The 20,238-nt window shown below is 39.1% G+C and overlaps 1 protein-coding gene across 1 annotated transcript in view; it reads right to left on the reverse strand.

The window, feature by feature from the left end:
* The window catches only part of cdk18 (cyclin dependent kinase 18), a 51,316-nt gene extending 34,045 nt beyond the window's left edge, over nucleotides 1-17,271 (reverse strand). The window contains exon 1 of the mRNA XM_084743960.1: nucleotides 17,145-17,271. Coding sequence (XP_084600086.1) covers nucleotides 17,145-17,262 — 118 coding nt within the window. The 5' untranslated portion in view covers nucleotides 17,263-17,271. The remainder of the gene's footprint in view (nucleotides 1-17,144) is intronic.
* Between the last annotated feature and the right edge of the window lie 2,967 nt (nucleotides 17,272-20,238).

A 20,238-nucleotide genomic window follows, 5' to 3' on the forward strand; every position in this document is an offset into this window, starting at 1 on the left:
AGCATACTTGCCAACCTTGAGACTTCAAAAATAAGGAGGATTTCAAAATTAAAGCGGGGGCATTCAGGGTCCAGAAACATTTGAGTTTCAGAGACTTTGTTTTCTGAATTCTGCCGACTTTTAAAGATTGAAAATAACAGAATAATAATTGCATATTTTTGGCCAACGGATGCTTGCAGATGACCTATAATGGGTGCAAACAGTTTTCTTCAGCAACACGAAACTACATTTGGTTTAGCTTGTATTGTTATCTGAGTGGAAACAGTAGACTTTCGGAGTCTTGGATTTTATATGAGCTGTATAGTGCCAGACAGTGCCAGACCCCGGGAGGAAACCATGAGAGGGCAGTGAAAAATGGGAAAATCTAGGTTGGCAAGCATAACCATACAGGAAGACATCTCTACTCAATAATGTCATTCCAAAAAAATTGTGTGCAGTTGCATTTGACTGGTTAACTGTGAATGTCATGGGATATGAGGCACGTTATATTTATACTCCTCAAACAGTCAGTGACACCCTGGTCCTGTGTGGAAACATCTCAATTTGTCATGTTCCCCCCACTTGGTTTTCCCATAGCTAGTTGCTACAGAGACCATTTTTTAATCAGAGAACTCGAGCTGACGTTTAAACATCCAAGGCAAACATCCATCTGTGGTCTATGCGAATCATTAACCACCTTTGGAGCTGTATATCTGATCCTGACATCCATGTAGAGATGAAGTGAATAACGTCTCAATTAACCTCTATTTTTCAATGAAATCACGTCTTTCTTTTTTTCTTATCTGAGCAGTTTCAGTCTTTTCAATTTTACACCTCCGTTTTGTAGATAAAACAAACGAGATATGAGGTTTAATAAGTGAGCTTTGAAAGTGCAGGTTGGTGAATCTTGTTATCTTTGGTCTATCTTTGCTTCCTTCTGTTTCTAGACTTGTTAGTGAAGCTACGTTATCAGGCTGCTGGCTCCAGCTTCATAATTATCACATGGACTAAAATCAATCTTCTCATCTTACTCTTGGCAAGAAAGTGAGCAGAATATTTTGCAAAATGACGAGTGATGAGCAGTGTGAATCTGAAGCGTGTGAAGTGTGAAGAGAATCGTCACCAAACTCTTACTTTTAAACTTGTAATTAACTTTAACTTTACTTTTACTTTGTTTTGATTTTTTTTTCATTCATTCAATCTTTATTTATTTCTTGGGAATATTTTGAGGGGTGGCCCTCATTTTCAATGATGCCATGATGCTAGTTAAAACATATACATGTAAGAACATTAAGACTTCTAAGCGAGTTTTTAAAATCTCCCAAAGTTATCAAAGACTTTAAATTTAAAGTGCATTGCAATTTATTCCATCAGTCAGGAGCACAGAACCTAAAAGCAGTCTTCCTTAGTTCAGAATTAACACCAGGAACATGAAGTGTTATCCAGTCCTGAGAGCCAGTCTGATAAGCTCCTGTCCTTAAATGTGATAGTGATATAAGGTAAGTTGGTAATTTGTTAAGGAGCCCTTTGTAGATAAATATATACCAATGTTGGTCTCGTCTCACAGAGAGAGACGGCCAGCAAACTTTATTGTATAGAATACAGTGATGGTACTGTAGGCATCGCCTGTGATGAACCTAAGAGCAGAGTGGTATATTGCATCCAGGTGCTTAGGGGTGGTAACAGCAGCATATCTACAAATGACATCAGCATAATCAAAAACAGGGAGCCAATGGGAAAGAACCCCTAGATTTTCTAGCTAAAGCCCAAGCTTTATTCTTTACTTGATACAAAGATGAGAGTTCGGAGGTGAACCAAGGACTCGATCTGTCTTTACTTCTTTGCTTCTTAAAAGAGGCAACTAAGTTGAAGGTATTCATAAAATGAGCCAATGCTAATTCAGCGTCTGAAATTTCTAACGTGGTTGAAATATTGCTATGACAAAGATCATGTCAGAAGGCCTGTACATCAAAATTTCTGAGATTTCTCCTCACAACAATTTGTGGCTTAGTTCTCTGTAATCTTGTCTACCTAATGCAAGCTATGGGGCAATGGTCACTTATTCCAAGGTCAAAGACACCAGAAGCAACAATTTTATCACTCCTGTTAAACAGAATCACGTCTATTAAAGTTTACTTTGAATTGTTTTTTAGATTAGGCCTAGTAGGTCAGAAATCAGTTGAGTTAGGTTGAGATTATCCCTCCAGTAAGCAGACACACTAGTTAACCAATTGAGATTAAAATCACCCAAAATTGTAATCTCTGAATTACTATATTGAGAGATTAAATCAGACAATTTATCAATAGCAACAGGTTCAGCAGACGGAGGTCTATAAATCCCAATCACAACTAAATTACTAGGCCCTAAATTGACCTTCAAAGCAATAAATTCAAAACATTTGTGTATGGTAACAACATTTAGAACTGTAACCAAATAACATGATTTAATAAAAATAGCCACCCCACCTCCTCTTGCATTTCTGTCAATTCTAAATAAATTATAATCATTTAAAGATACCTCACAATCAATGACATGTTTCTTTAACCAAGTTTCAGTCCGCACCAGAATATCAGGGTCTGTTTGAGAAGCCAGAATCTTAAGGTGATCAAGTTTTTGGTGTTAAAGCAGACCTCTAATGTTCCAATGGATTAAACCCAAACCATTTCTGTTTTTAAAAGTTTGTGGATTAAGTGAGGAGGGTGAAGTTGACCCAAGTTCATCAAATAAGGGGGCAGCAATATTAGACTAAATTTGAGAACTGCAGTGCATTTTGAACTTTTCAAATAAGTTCGAGGCTTCCATGGGACAGGTATCCTGAGTAGAGGAGTTGTTGGCATAGAGCAGGCGTCTGCAACCTTTACGATCAAAAGAGCCATTTTTGGCCAAAAGGGGGGCGAAATCTGTCTGGAGCCACAACTATTAAATTATCTGTTTTCCCTGAAGACTTTTTTTTTTGGCAGCCATAGCTTATAGAGACTCAAAAAGATGAGCCACCATCCACAATTTAGCGGAAAAACACAGAGCCATAGACACAGTCTTTGATTCATATTTTAGTTGATGAAATATTAACACGTTTTTTGAAATTTGGTGTACAACATACTGCAATAGATTTTTGAGTTTTGTGCCCAACTCAAACTTTTACAAACTCTCTGCTGACCTTTAGTTGAGATAATTTACTATTCTTCCTCAGATAAATTTATCGTAAAAGTTAAAGTTAGAGAAACAATTAGAGAACAAAAACATCAGGGGGATCGAGGAATTTATTTTCCAGCGGGATGCCACAGGTTGGAGAAGCCCCCCTTCCCTGTCCAGTGTTTTTTTTTTTGTGGGTGCCGACCGCGGTCCAAGACTCGGGATGGATCTGATGGGAGTGGAGCTGATGGGAGCTCTTGGTCTAGCTCCATGTTGGACCCAGTGATCGTCCATGGGGGCAGAGACTGGAGCAGCAGGAGCACCTGCAGCTGTGGAGGCTGTGGCAGCAGCAGAGACAGACCATGGAGCGATGGAGCCCATCTCTCCCGTGGACGTGGTGTTAGCTTGTGCAGAGCCGAGAACTACAATGGTATCCAGCAGTCTCTCCGCTTCCTGGATCTGGTATTCCACAATCTTCTGACCAAGACGGACACAGCCCTCGCAGCTGGAAGAGGAGGTGAGTGGAGCCGTGATGTTTGGTGCAGATTGTTTTTGGGTGTTTGCTGCGTGCTGTGACCCACAACACCGGTAGTTGGAGAGGTCTGTGTCCAACTGGCCCGGTTACTGTCCCCTTTACACAGGCCACATTAATTTAGTCCCGAAGCACTGTGTCTCAGGCCTTTAGCCCCACTGCTCTTATTGTCCTCATTTCCAGCAGCAGCTGCCAGCTGTTTTCAGTGAAAAAAAACACTAGCTGTCCACACCAAATAGCTAAAAAACAAAGTGGATTCTTTAGCAGCTTAAAGAGATTCACCCAAAAATGAAAATTCAGTCATTATCTGCTCATCCAGAAAAACAGTGTTGCAGAATCTCCCAAACAATGGAAGTGAATGGTGACCAGTTTTCAAACTGGTAAAAAAACAAAACATAAAATGTCTCCATATGGCTCATCTGGTGCAACTTAAGTCTCCTAAAGCTCTGACATGTCCTTTGCACACTGTCACACCACACACACCCAGTTCAGACAGTGTGCAGGTGAACGTGGCTCCAAGTTAAGGATCTACAGTGAAGATTCAGACTAAAAACATCTCAAACTTTGAAACAAAGTACCTTTATTTATTACAAATAGAAATGTTCCCAACTTTTTGGGGTTTTATTTTTGTACTCTAGCTTTTTCCTGTAGGCTATGATTAATTTTTGTGATGGTTCTAAGTGGAAATTTATTATTAATGTTAAAATAACATGTTTATAATCTATATTCAATACATTCAACTGTCCCTCGTTTTGAGTGATTCTAGATTGATCAAAAATTTGAATCAGATTACTGGATGGTTATTATCCTACACAAAAATACTGCTGTGAAAATATGCAGTCTTTACTGTCTACTACATGCAATGGCATCATATTGATAAATATATTTCAATCAGGAGAGACTAAGAGTAAAAGAAAATGGTTTATTGACACATGCATGATATATGAAACACGAACAGTCTTTGGCGGTTGGACCCCATTGAGGTGAAACCATATGTATATATAAATGGGGGTGATGAAGCTGTAGAGAAGAGAACCCCCCGGGGTCTAGACACTGGTGGTGGTGAAGAGGTGCAAAGCAGAGACTGGTGAGGTGAAGTGGCTCTGGACTCCTGCTGCCTGGATCTGAAGACTGGAGGAGAGGCATCAGGGAGGATCGAGGTGAACATCTTGTGGTTCTGGACTCCTGCTGCCTGGACCTGAAGGCTGGAGGAGAGGGCGTCAGGGAGGATTGAGGTGAACATCTTCTGCTGCCTGGGTCCAATGACTGGAGGAGAGAGGGGTGGAGGAGGGTCGTGCGACTGACTGAATGACAACTGATGGAGCAAAGACAGAGGCGATTTAAAGTTTTGGCAGCAGCAAATTGACTGGCTATCGCGACCGTGGGAAAATCTGATTGGATAGTAAAGACGAAGGTGAACGCCCACAAACAGCTGATTAGAGGGAATAGGAGGAGAGAGCTGGAGTAAAGGAAAGTTATGAATGAAGGCAGTGAAATAGAAGGTCTTTCTGATTGAACTTATGCTGAGCTTCATAAAGACATTTTGCAAAATTTGCAAAAATTTTGGTGTTATTTCTTTCTTTTGTAAAAAAAAAAAAAAAAAGATAAACTAAGAGAATAAAACTAATCTCTTATTAATCTCTTCATTTGGTATTTATCGTTAGAAATAATAGTTTGGAAGTCAAAAATCAAAATGATCGCTCATGGTCATTCTAGCAAGCTATTTGAAAATTAACAAAAAATATCAACAGAATGTAAAAAAAAAAAAAAACAGTTTTGACGTGATGGTCAAAGATATCTCTGTTGTGATGCAGAAATAAGTATTGAAGTTAGCATGCTAACCAGCTAACCCCGGCCTGTCATGTCCTGTAATACCACTTTCTTAGCTTAAGAGCTGCTGCCTTTCAGTCCAACATGAGAGGCTGATGAAGTAGCACTGCCCTGAGGACAAGAAACCACACCCAACAGCAAACACCAAAGTAATAGAAACAGAAACAAGAGTTAACTTTGCTTGCTTGCTTGCTTTCCACAGGTGGAGACGCCTCCTGGCGAGTAAAGGAAACGAAAGCTGATGCTGAACTTGAAGTGTTTCTCCCACACTGGTGAGTAAATCACTGTTAATGCTAAAATTGGCTAGTTAGGTAGCACTGCCATTGGCCTCTGAGATCAGCAGGTTCTGTGCCTCTACAGGGGAAAGTTGTTGTTGTGTGCGCTCAGTGAAACTGAGAATGAGTTTCATTTTTTGTTTTGCTTTCGTGCCTATGATCACTTAAGGGATGTACTTTTTACTAAAATGTCCTCTTTTTATGCTGACGTCTTTTGGGCTTGATGAGTGGCTTGGAGAGAAGGCAGAGCATCCTCTTTGAGTCTGAGCTGTAAAATGGGCCATAATTTTTGTATGGAAAGGAAAATGTTGGGCAATGTTTGCAGCTGTATTTGGTGTCTTGTAAAGCCATGAGGGATGGGAGCTTTTTGTGCATGGCACGAAAATAAAAGGAAGTCAAATCAAATGAGACAGATCTCACACTTTCATGCCACACATGTCTTTTCTCACACTAACTTTTAGTTTTCAAGTTCAGACAAGCTGTGGCACAGAGCAGGTAGGTAAATGCAGAACCTTTCACAGATTGTCTGTGAACACATCTGTTTGAACCAACTTCCTGGTGATATGCTGCTCCCAGTCTCTTTGGAGCATGAATTTGACAGGTGACCAAATCTTAAATATACTCCTTTAAGGCAGCTGAAGCAATCATGTCAGACAGTTACAGTACACTGTGAGCGCAACACCACTGCAGCGTGACAGGACTTTGATCATCATACGACGCTGTACACGATGAGTGTCTGATGCCCTGTCGGTGTCTTTTGAATGCTACCAGCTGTGAGGTCTCAGCTGCAGTTTGATCTCCCATTTCAATGGCGGGCGTCGGCTGCCTCACCGGTATGGCGAGCACGGCGTGTGAAGTGGACATATGTCTGCATTCTATCGGCACCCTGCTGGTGTGTGTATGTGTGTGGTACAACCGCTCCCCGCTGGGTTAAAGCACGGATTGCTTTAACTCCTTGTTTCCATGGGGACAATTGCTAACAGGGGAAGCAGGTCTAGGTGTTAAAGAGGAAGTCTGGCATCTCTTTAAAGCCCCTCAACGCACACACACACACACACACACACACACACACACACACACACACACACACACACAAACATTAATATTAACTGCAGACCGCTCTCATACTACAGGAAATTCAACAGTGTTGTATCAATTAAACACACAACTCATATAGCAGGCTGCTCGTGTATGAACGCCAATAAAAAGATAAGGAAAGCAGAGAGATAAGGCCAAGGTGGCTCTCAGGTTTTTAAATGCCTGGATGAATTTAACAGGCTGCAGCGAGGCGGCTAACAGGCCACTTTGTGTCAGATTGATTGACAGTATAAATGTGCTGGGGAGGGGGATGAAATGACAACCTGTTCGCTAGTCATTTGAATATCACAGCTACAGTGCTCCTTTGATCTCCCGATGCTAATTATGGTCAGTGAAGGCGACACTGATACCAGCGCGCATTGACACACACACACACACACACACACACACACACACCACCTGATTGCTGTGAGATATGGATGAATGCCCGCAAGACATCTTCTTAGGAAAAGGACAATCCAATATGGTACGCCACACAATGTTTTTGTAGCGTTTGCATCTGAAGCTGCGGTTACAGTGACAGAGACAGAGAGGGGTCAGGACAGAAATAACTAAAGAATGTGTGCTGGGGAATAATCTACACAAATAATGCCAGATTTAACCCCCCAGGACTGTGTTTTAGTGCATTTTACACAACAGATTCACAGAGTTACAAATGTTTGAAAGTACGTTCCATCTTCAAGGGCAGACACACATTTCCAAACACTTAAAAACCAGGGGTGGAGGTCACGATTACAAATACTCACATTACTGTAGGTTAAGTAGGTTGTTGTGTCCTTGTACTTTTATGAGTAGATTTTCAAGTCTGTACTTTTACATGACAACTTTAAATGTCAAGGCAGCCAGACAAAACACCACAGCAGGCGCAGGCTTGGAGAGGTTTTAGTTAAAGTAGCATATTCACTTACATTAGCTGTCATAAGCTGCTGGTCAGACCAGACCAAACAAGACTGCAGCAGTAAAACCCCTGAACTGAGCAAGGGTGCTTTTTTGTTGATTATTATTTAAAGTTCCAATATGTGAGAGGGAGAATGTGCTTATTATGTTGTTATTATAATTTGAAATTTGATTGACACTTGGCCATTGTTCTGTTGGCTCTTTGGTTGTTTTAGCTGTGATTTCTGATTCAGGATGAGGCTGTTTAGCAGAGAGTGAAGACTCTGTGAATATAGTTTGTGTTCAGGTCTTGTTCAGGTTCTTATTCTCTGAATTATTTTTTAGTTTATCTCTTAAATAACACTCTAAACTTTAAAAATAATATTTTTATTAATTTTCTTCACAGAAATGAATGAAATGCCAAGATATTGGCATAGTTTTCTTACAACCCTTAACCACTGTGAAGCATTTGAGACCCCTCATCAGGGTCAGGACTTCAAGTTGGAAACGGGTTATATATTATAATAATGTCTATAGCCTCTTGCCTATATAGATACTGTACATTCTTTCATTTGACGCAGATTATAATAGATTAACCAAGACTGCATTCTGCAACACACCTGAACACAACAGATCAGGAGTTGAGAGTCATTTAGACCGAAGATTTGGAGAAACAGAAACATTTTAATGCATCAAAAATCAGCTTTTAAAAAGTAACTAATACTTAGAATATAAGAATATTTTGTACTTTTACTTGTAACAGAGTAATATTTCAGTAATGTAACTGTGCTTGTACTTGATTAGATGAAAATGTACAGATTTTCAGTACTCTTTACAGGTATGAGATCTTCTTCTCATACCTGTCTTCTTCTTCTTTAAGGTGTAAACCTTAATGAAAAATGCTGTGAATACTAAACTAGACAAGACTGAGAGTCTACAGTTGGGGCGTCCACCTGTCCCGTATACTATGGGACAGTCCTGTAATGGAAAATAAAATGCTTTGTCCCTTACTGAATCAATAAAGGATGCAGTTTGTCCCATATTTCCAGTCACACCCTACACTAATGCATATGTTTCTATATGGTTAGAATGACAAGACGTTCCTGTTGTCCATGGTGGACTTTCTGACCTGAAGCAATATTCAGCAGAGGACTACCATGTCTGAGCAGTTCAAGGGCAGAGGACACAGAATGGAGATGTTTTGACAGACCAGACGTTTTTCCCATGTCTATGACCTGATATTTTAATCCTGAATATAACCGACACATCTGTGCTTTACTCTTTACATTCATGTTGAGAGCAGCAGAGGACTTGAAACTGATGAAGTACAAACTAGTGCATAATAATTCCCAGAAGGCTAGAAATAAAGTGTCTAATGCTCAAAATTTCACGAGGGAGGACACCCACTTGATTTTTATTACTTTACTGCAGGTTTTAACTTTACAAGTTAAGAAGAACATCACATTTTTAATTATTCCAGGTAGGCTTTTACAGTTGGATTGTTTTTTATCAGGGTGAAAAATACCACATAATTCATGTATATATACTGCTCCTGAAGACATAAAGAAATCTCAGTTATTTAACTCCTTACAGTCGGCTTCAATCTAATTTCATGCAGTGATTTTAATACAGTTACATCAGAAAATGACAATAACTGTTCTTTTTGTTTTTGATTACATTTCTATGTTGAAGTTTTTATAGGTATTTCTATAGACTTTGTGTAGCAGAGTGGATCTACAAGCAGGTCAGTGCATCATTAGATGGATTCAGAGAGTTATAAGGTTCTATAAATGCATCATGAAAACAATACAGCAATGTACTGATATTAGAAAATGTACACTGTAATTTGTACTTTTGAATACTTAAGTATTTTTAAAAGCAAGAACTCTAGTACTTCAACTCAAGTAAAATTTTGACTGATCAACTTTCACTTGTAGTTGAGTCATATTTGACCAGGAGTATCTATACTTTGACTCAAGTACTGGGGTTGAGTACTTTGTCCACCACTGGTGATAATGGAAATGCAATTCAGCATGTTATAGTTTGGCTTGGCGGGGCTAAATACGCTGGTGGAAAACGACCATTACAGAGGCATTTTGGCCTGCGTTAATAACCCCCTTGGAAATGCAGCTGAAGGGGTAAATTCAAAGGAGTAAATTCACTGACAATGCATCACCATGTGTGATGTTTACAGTGCAGATAATTGACATTAGGTTTAGCAATATGAGTAATTTAGTGTTGCTAAACCTAATCCACACATGCGAAATGAACATATATTTGTGGGTTGTCTGAATTTGAATCTAATACAAATATCCTTGTGATTACTTTGCAGATAAACCCAGTAAACTCTGCACCCTAAAAAGGAAAGGAACAAAGCTGTAGGATATGGCTCCTTTGAACGAGCCGCAATTCCCATCGCTAACAACTATTATGTGCTCAAGCAGGTTATGTGAGGTAGACTGATGGGAACAGGGGCTAATGGTGCTTTTCCTGCAAAAGCAAATGGCATTGCAGTGTATTTTGGACAACAGCCAGTCAACATAACTAAGATAAGAAAATATCACCTGCACGCTAATAAAAGCTTTGTGACTTTGTGCACGTGTGAGCCAGAGGAGGTGTGCTCATTTGAAGACTCCACCAACTCACCATCGCACGGAAGCGATTTAAAACGGCTCACCTGAACAATTTGTTTGTTATTCCTTTAATCGGGATTCATTTCTCGCAGCACTTTCCCCGCAGAGACAATTGGTTTTCAGCTCTGTTCGAGGAGAAGCTCTCATCAGACCGCCAATGTGTCAAGGTGGCTTATGTGATTACTCTCACCATTACATTAGCACGCTCGTATGGGAGCTCAGCAAAACAGCTTTAAACGGACTAATATATGGAAAATGAACAAGAGGATACTGCCTAATGTGAAATATTAGAGCTAAATCAGGCAGTCAGTCCTGGCTGCCCCAAAGGACACTGACTAAAACACACACAGTCACACACACACACACACACACACACACACACACACACACACACACACACACACACACACCTGTGTTTGCATGAATCTAAAGTAATCTCTAACATCTGACTGGATTAGCGGTGATGAAATTGCGTGTGTATGTTGTTGTTTCTATGTTAGTGTGTATTTGTGTGAATACGCAGCCTTTGGGGGGATGCTAATGCCTTCATCGTGCTCAGTGATCTGAGACTGATTGACTTTCTTTGTGATTGCCAGTTTGATCCAGCTGCTCTTGTTTTTAAGTGTGAGAGAGGATATCAGAGAATCCAATAATCTGATGAGACTGAAGAAGTTCAACTCATCTGAGCGTGAGCTGTATATTTAATAAGATTTCTGTACACAGTCATACACATGTTCATAATCTCCTTCCTTCATGGTAGCTGTTAGGAGTGAGGATTGTAGCTGAAGTCCTCTATCAAATGAATGTCGGGTTTTGGTTAATCCAGTGAATTAAATACCTGACATCTCAAGGCACCTGAAAAGGTACATTAGTTACCATGAGGTGGTCATAGTGATTTATCAACAGCCTAATGTGTAGACCCAGAAATATTAAAGGAAAGATACCATGGAGTAAAGAATATGTCAGTGTCTCAAGCTCAGCTCGCCATCAACAGAAAAGAAATGCTTTATAGGTTGTCTATGCGAGCAGCTTATTATAATTATTGTTATGTGGTGACCTCTAGTGGCCGTAGTAATTCTGACAGGAGCATCATAAAGAGTGAGAAAGTCCTAATGAAGAGGAGGCTGGGCTGGATGGATGTGTCAAACACAGGACTTTCACCCAGAAGACCAGAATTTGTGTCCTGTGTGAAACCAAAAGTAAACAATTTAAGTTACTTAATTGCATTACATGTGCGACTTACGTCACATACCATACTTATTATAACAAAAAAAAAAACAAATAAAGTATTTCTGTTGCCTTAACCAAATCAAACTGCAAGCTTTTCACAACTTTAACCACATGTTGTCATGTGACTTACATAATGCAACATACATAATCTAACCTAGCCAAAGGTTAACATAACTTACCCTGACATAACCTTACATTATTATTTTAATACCCAAACCATGATCTCTTCCTAAACCAAACCAAGTATTTTTGTTGATAACCTAACCAAACTGAGACAATTTCACAACCTTAACCACTTGTTTAGCATCGTGTGACTTATATAATGTAACCCAACCTAAACAAACTGCAGTCATTTCGCAACGTTAACGTGTTTAACGTCACGTGACTTACAAAACGTACTTGAAGTCTGGTATGCCTGTTGCTATCATTGGCAATTGACTTATTATGTCATTTAGATATGAGGACATGTTGATTGTGATGTAACTTATATCGTCATATTGCCCGACCCTAGTATTAAGTATCTTCTGATCAACTTTGATCAGGACAATACAGTAACATTCATAATTTTAATAATATTACAATATAAAATCAAATTTCTGACATCTTGATAGAGAATTTGGGTTATGCTACTTGAACTGGAGGATTCCTATCAAGTAAATCATATCATATTCTCACACATTTACACATTAGCTTTGCTTGTCTTGCTAAGTAGGAGATGAGAAGACCGATATCACTTTCATATCTGTGTGTTAAGTGTGAAGCTGGAGCTAGGGCGTAATTCAATTTGTAGTATTAGTTTAGGAAATCCAGTATGTAACTTGCCCCAAAACCATGAACTGTAGTAGTTATATTCCTGTTTTTTGGATTAAACAAACCAGATTGCAGGTCAAGGCCTGTGCAGTATCTTGAGTAACCTGGACATGATTTCTGGAAAGAGACGCTGCTGTCTCAGATATATTTTTTGCCGCTTTGAGCACCACAAGCCAAATGCCATTGACTTCCATTATATTCAAGAGAAGACAGACATCTTTATGGCATATAAACAGCACTAGATGCCAGAGGGAAAATATATATTTTGATTTTTGGGTGAACTGTCCCTGTTATTACTTACTGGCTCTGATAACAAAACATATATGCCATTTGTAAAATATTTTCTTGGTGCAGAAATGCTCCAGGCATGTGATGATTGTATCCTTGCAAAAATGTCAGATGATGTTTTCAGTCTAAACAGCAGCATATGCTGTGTATAACGCTGTGGGAGCATGACATAATCCCTCACATAGGAGAGAGGAGAGCGAGATGGAACAGAGAGATGAACGGGAAAAGATTACAGAGCGAGTGTAAACATCAGAAGGCTGCTGGGTTTGGGTCAAACGTTCGGTCTCTCTTTGCGTCTCCTTTCTGAATTCACTGACTTGTTTGTCTCCATTTCCATTTATCCTCGCCCTATGTCTGCATCGGGTTACTTCTGTCCTGACCTTCAGGAGCACACAGGGATGCAGACAGATGTACTCTGGGGGGTTAAACTACATAGCCAGCTGCTTCTCTCCGTCAGGCGGCCAAACAGCAGCCTCACTTTACTGAGCCGAGGCTGAAGCTTTAGTTGTCTGATTTCCATTGTTGACTCAAGTGTTATATATGATGTAACCACTTGATAACAGTACATCGTCCTTACCCAGTTATTGAAAACTGGTGGGGACATAAGGGCTCAGATGAAAAAACATTTTTAAAAGTTCTATTTCAAGCACTGTAAAAGGGGGATTGATATTAGATAATCACAGCGGGTTGCAGGTGGCATAACAGCACATCAAAATGACACAACCAAGCCTAGCCTAGTACAGAGTCAACAATATGAAATACTCAGCATAAAATGCTAAACAACACTGACAACACAAGCGAGCCAACTCATCAATCACATACTCAGCAACACTATGTCAACAAGTCAAACAACGCTCATATCACATCTACTGTCAGTCAGCCCAGAGATAACAGTATTCAATACTACTGTCCTACAAAATGAGTAAATAAAAACAACTGAAGAAACAACATTAATAATGTTAGCTAAAGATAATACATCAACCGCAACTTTAGATGATCATTTTAACTGTCTTGTTGTTTCAGTGTGTTTTGGAAGAGGCTATTTTTCTGAACATTTTTAACAAACTGAAGAACATTAAAAAAAGGTCTCTGCACACTTGAATGTATGACAGGTGCATTAGAGGAAGAGTCAACTTGAAGAAAACCAGAAAGACTCCCGCACACTGTCTCACTTTCTGCTGATTTATTAAATATATGACATTTCGGTGGTCCAGAACAAACTGGAGAATGGATGTTGAAAAGCTGACCTTAATTTGCATTGTTCTTTAAAAGTTGTATAGCATCAATAATCTATGAAAGGTGGGGGATATTTAAAGAATTGTTGAAAAGCTGACACTAAACTGAATTGCTGGTTTTAATTTGTATGAAGAAGCAACTGAAGAAGAACATTGTGCTTTTAAAAACTGATTAACAAAAACCAACATAATAGACAGTCAACCATCACATCACCACAGCAACACAATGTCAACCAATCGAACAATGCCAATATCACATCTATCAGCACCAGTGTATGTCAGTCAGTCCAGTTATAATAATATTCAGTATTACATGAGACATTATTAACAATGTTAGCTAAAGATAATAAATCAAACTCAACTTTAGAAGATAATGTAAACTGTTTCGTTGTTACAAAGTGTCTGCATTCATTAGTTAACTTTTCTTGGTACAAGTGATTTTGAACTACAAACTTGAGAGCACAATTTCTAAAGAAATTGTGGCATGAATGCGGGATGTTGAAAAGCTGTAGCTGAACCACACTGCTCTTTAAAAGTTGAATAATGTCAATTCAGTCTGACAACTTGTGCTTTAGAACGACTTCATCACACCCCCCAGGTTAAGTTACAAACAGATACGAGGGGAGTGATGAGCAAATTCTTGAACACCCTGTCGGAGCCTACAGGTGGATGCTGGGGTGGAGGTGGGGCAGCGACACCAGTGCATGGCAGCAATGCATTGGCAGGCAGAGGGAGAGATGGGAGTTTTAGCAGTTTAAATAGAAAGGGTGCGTTTGGGATGTACTATGGAGAGTGAAGCATGTCACATGTGATTGGCAGCACAGCTCGAGTTGATTGCCTGAACTGGGCTCCTAGGCATCACTGCATTAACACACGAAAGATGAGGAATATTTAAAGAACTGTTGATAAGCTGAAACTAAACTGAATTGCTGGCTTTAATTTGTATGAATAAACAGCTGAAGGAGCATAAATAGTTGGAAAAGTGGGAAAGGGATGAAGGAGGCAAACTATGGGAGCTAAACTGTGTTGCTGGCTTTGATTTGTATGAAGAAGCAATAAAATTAGAAAATTATGGACTTAAGAATTGACAGAGACCAAATCCAAAAAGTCCCCCGTGTGTCCACTGTAAATGACACATACAGTGCTTACATTGTGATGCACCTGGAGAGACCTTGCATCCCAATCTCAATATCAGATCAGCATCAGATCTAAGCTTTATTTCCCACCATAAAGCAAATAGCCAAAAATATCAATGCATAGTGCATCATATTGTGTAGGATCAAAGTGTTAACTATCCTAGCAGCTCTGCGATCTAAAGGTGCATACTATGAATTCACCCCAGTCATTTTTATTTATTCTCTTTGTGCTATCTTCACAGTCAAACTCTCCATAATAAAGCAGAGACAGTTTGAAAACCTCTTCTGAATGCATTCAGTTGCTTTGCATTATCTACTCCCACTTATCCCGCCGTAACCCTCGTCTCTCTCTTTGAAGCCCGCTGATCCTCTGTGGCTCAGTGCCGGTGGTGGTACCAGTCGTAGCCGGAAAAACCCCAGTTAATCTGTGAGGGTCCGCTACAGACACGGAAGGAAGGAAGGCTTTTGTGTTGGGCATTAAAACCCAGAACAAGATTGCAGTTTGTGCTCTATTATTAGACATGAGCTGTTCATTCACACACCAAAAGACACAAGTACGGAGCTCAGGGTCCAGGACTTTGAACACGCTTAATTAACCAGTGCTTATAAAATGGTTTAGTCACTGTGGCCACCCTGTCACTGAAATCCCTCAGACAGGAGCAGAGCTACAGAAAATATCTGGGTCAAGGTCAAGGAAATTAGTCATCACACTGTTGGAAAAGCATTTGACAGTGTAATAACACTTAATGACAGTTTAATGACTGATCCAAATTGTAGCACTATAGTTGAGGTCATGGAAAATATTCATGACACAGTTATAATAGTCTAATGATGGCCAGTGTCAAAACCAATCACATGTGACAGTTTAAAATATAAAGCTAGCTCTTTAAATTTGATAATTAGACCTGATTTCCATTAAAAATCACATCACTGACCGAATAACTCTTCATGACAACAGTCACAAACATTCATTCATTCATGTTTATGTCAGAAAATCTTTATCAGGCAACCTACAGAACCAACATACCTGTGAAATCTGACAGTACAGATATTACATATCAGTGATTAAAGTTTGTGAAAATGATGCTTTAAAGGTACATTCCCAGATTTAGTTGCAGTAGCCCATAATTGCAAAGATGCTGTCTCCCTTGGAATCATGTTTGCATGATTTTGCAGTGCAAAATGCAAATCCACGACACAGTCTGCCATTTTGTAATAGCTGGAAAATACAGGTGTGGAAGTGGGGTTTTGGATGGGTGTGAACCAGCGTGTCAGACTTCTTTGCTAGAGACTGGACTCCCAGACCTACAAGTAAAAAGCTCATCGCTCATAAAAAAGGCGAGCATACTGCTCAATCACGTGTAAACTTTCTATTTTTTGACAAATTCATTAAATACTATTGCGCATAGATCAACCATAACATGCCAACTTTGCAGCTCTTCTAAATTGAAGCCGAATATGAATTATGGTTTAAAAATATATATTTCGATTAGCATTAAGAGAACTTAATCATAAATAAAAATGATAACTCCATACGTCTATGCTGTGAAATGACAAAAATGTACATTTTGTCAACTCTTTGGGATGTCAAGTCCATCAGATAGAAAATCTGACATCTACGTTTAATAACTAAGTAAAGCATTAAAATTTTTAAACGCCAAGAGTCTGATCTTCTGAAATATATTTTCCAGCATAATCAAAGAGTAAATATCAAAAAACAGTTTTGTCCCAGTTATTAAGAATGAGATTAATGCAGATTTAACTTTAACCAAACCTTAAGCATTGTAATGGCCATGCACAGATTTCACAGGACTGTATATATATTTATAGTTTTATTATTTTTTAACCACATCATGTGACTGGCATCACATGTTCAAAACTGAATGTAGTTTTGTGTTTTGAGGCATTTTCCAGTATGAGTGTTCTGCCAAACTACAGCTTTAGATTGGGAACCCAACAGTTTAATTTCAAATCTTCTCCAATCTGGGAAGAATGTTTTTAAATTTAGGACCCCAAGAAAATCTGGGAGCAGAACTTCAACGTTCTCAACAGGTTCCTCTTGGCTGAACGGGGAACCACTGTTTCTTACCCTGGGTGTGCCGTATGTTGAGCTGGTTGATCTGCTCGGTGAACTCGTTCTCCTCGATGGTCTCGGTGCGGGGAACGGAAAGAGAGAAACGCCTCTTAAAGTTCTTCATCTTGTTCATGGTTCTGAGGAGCAGAGGCTGGGAGAAGAAAGAGACAAACACACAAGAGGCAGAGAGAATGAGATTCACAAAGAATATACAATCAATCCTCCGGTATGTGCAGCAACACATTTCCTTTTGTTATGTGCAGCCATGTTACTACAGACAGAAATGAAGGTTTTCTGAATGCAAAGCGTGCCTCAAAAATAGATATGAGCTGTTTTTACAGTATAATGTAGGGAATACTACACCATAAATCAAAGAGAGTGAAGTGTAAACACTCGGTGGATCAATGCCTGCATGACACGAGCTGCAGAGCATGGTGTGCAGCTGCGACGGGTCTTTATGCGCAGCCTGATCCAAGACAGTCTTGTGTGTCATCTGATAATGAGGCAGAAAACAGCAGGAAAGCATTTGATCAATATAGTCACTCACTCAGTAGGTTGCGCAACCACAGCCAGCCCTACTAGTTAGTTTTCACTCTCCTTCAACTTCTCGTTCTCTTGTTTCTGTCTGGTCTGTGTGCTGTGTGGTGTCATGGGGTCTCCACGATTCCTTTACTGTCAGGGATGTGTGTGTGTTTCTGCTCATTATTGTGAAAGTCTAAGAGATGTGTGCGCTGGGCTCAATTACAACGAGACCCAACATTGCCTACTGTTATTTTTAAACCTCAGCAACCCATCAGGATATTACCGTCTCAGAGCGATCGGGGTATTGTCAGATTACCCAGGCTTCAGATCAGATGGCCGCCTGAGTCCAATCAGGAAGACACCGTACATCCATATGCACAATATGTGCAGAGAAATGCACAAACGCCATTAAAATACACAGACATGCCAGGGGTGGCAACGGTCCACACATTCTTTACTTGAGTAGAAGTACAGATACTTGTGTAAAAAGATTCAGGTAGAAGTACAAGTACCGATTCAACTTATTTACACAAGTAAAGGTGAAAAAGTACAAGCTGTGAAATGAATTCAAAGTATAAAAGTAAAAAGTCGTCCTCTGAAGGACATTTCTGCTGCCTGTTTCTAACTGACTGAACCTCACCTTTTCTCCCTCTCTGTCTGGTTACGTCTTTTATGTTGTTTTCATATTGGTATTGGTCTTGTTAACTTTTTCACTTTATGTTGTTTTACATTTTGTAACATCCTCTTCATTTTATGTGATTTTGTCTTTTCTTCTTGTTACATAGTTTTTGTCTTGTTACATAATTTTTCATTTTGTTACATTTTTTTCATCTTGTAATGTATTCATTATTACATCTTGTTGTTTTTTATTTCATTTTCATTTTGTTGCATCTTTATGTCATTTTTTGTCTTGTTATAGCATTTTTCATCTCACTATGTTTATATTGAAATTTATTTCTTGTTCCAGCTTTTTATCTTGTGATATTATTTTTCATCTTGTTACCTCTTTTCACATTGTTTTTTGGTCTTTCTATACATTTTTTCATCTTGTTACATAATTTTTCACCTTGTTTCATGATTTTTCATCTTGTTTCCCCGTTTTCACCTTTATTTGTCTTATTTCAATTGTTTTGTCTTGTTGCATCTTTTATGTCTTGTTTCCTCTTATACATTTTACCTCTTTTTTGTTATATTTTGTCTTATTGTGTCTTTTTTGTCTTCTTGTGTCTGTAGTGTGTGATATGCACGGATTGACACACCAAGGAATCGTCTTTTCTACGTGTCATTGTCTCATCTATTAAGGTTGAAATTGATCTTGATGTTGGGAGGGCGATGTGCAATGACGCAAAATGAGACTAACATTTTCCCTTGAATACATTAAAACTAAAGTAACAAGTAGAAAGTACAGATATTTGTGTTAAACTTTAAAAAGTTGTCAGATAAATAAATACTCAACTAAAGTACAGATACCAGTAAACTCTACTTAAGCACAGTATGTGTACTTAGTTACTTCCCACCTCTGCAATCCACCCAGACTTTGTTGATAGCATATAGGGCTGACACTTTCTGGTTGGGTGGTCGATTGGTTGGTCGATATGCTCATGTCTGATTGCTTTCAGGAGAAAAGAGCTTCTCAATCCTTTATTTTCAGAGGCTGGAGGAACACAATGCAGACCTAATGTATTAGACACCATGTCAAGGTTCCAGATTCCTCAGAGGACAGAGGAGTGGATGAAAAGTTTTATTTTACTGACAAGGTGTGTGTGTATGTTGTAATGTTACACTGCAAAAACAAGGACAAGTTTTTGTGGACATACATTGCAGCGCTGGCTCAGCATTAGCTTTTTTGTTATACAGAAGCTGGTACGGATGCTCTGTGATGAATGTGTGTTGCAGCGGTATTAAAGTTTCTTGACAGACATGCCCTGTAGGTAACGAGATAGCTACTTGTGAAAAAGAAATGGTCAAATTGCAGGAATTAATTTGCTTGGCAATGTTGTAAAAGTTTGATTAGCAGCCATTTAGGCCAGCAGGTAGAGTCACTTAGTATACAGTGAATGATTTATTTAATCTAGAGACAACATGTAGATTTTTTCCTTATCAACCAATCAATTAATTGAATAGTAAGCAGAATTTTAGTCAAACAATTTCCTTTGGTTGAGCTCTTGTTCTAAGCCAAAATGTTCAAATTCCCAAGAGAGAAACCTCCCTAGTTAGTCTAAAAAGTATCTAAATTCATCTGCTCTCTTTGTCTTGATTGTTTCCAATATTATTTGCAATGAATTCTGGGTAACTTCTGGGATTTTTTTCAAGCTAAAAACAACAAACCACAGACCAAACATTCCACCAGCACCACAATACATCAACATCATCCAGACATAAACAGAAACCTCCTACAAATAACCTTCTGGCAGATATGTTGTACTGAGGAAATTCAACAACACAAAATCTGCCATGACTGTAAATAATATTAATCCCACAGCTGACGGGAACATCTAAGACTCTTTCTCTGGGCAAACAAAACTGACATTGTCCTACAGTGGTCTCTAAAAAGGCTTTCCCGTCTGTGTTCACTTCACATTATTAC

Source organism: Lutjanus erythropterus, chromosome 2 (genome assembly GCF_056507025.1).
Source record: "Lutjanus erythropterus isolate fLutEry1 chromosome 2, fLutEry1.hap2, whole genome shotgun sequence".
Lineage (NCBI taxonomy): Eukaryota > Metazoa > Chordata > Actinopteri > Lutjaniformes > Lutjanidae > Lutjanus > Lutjanus erythropterus.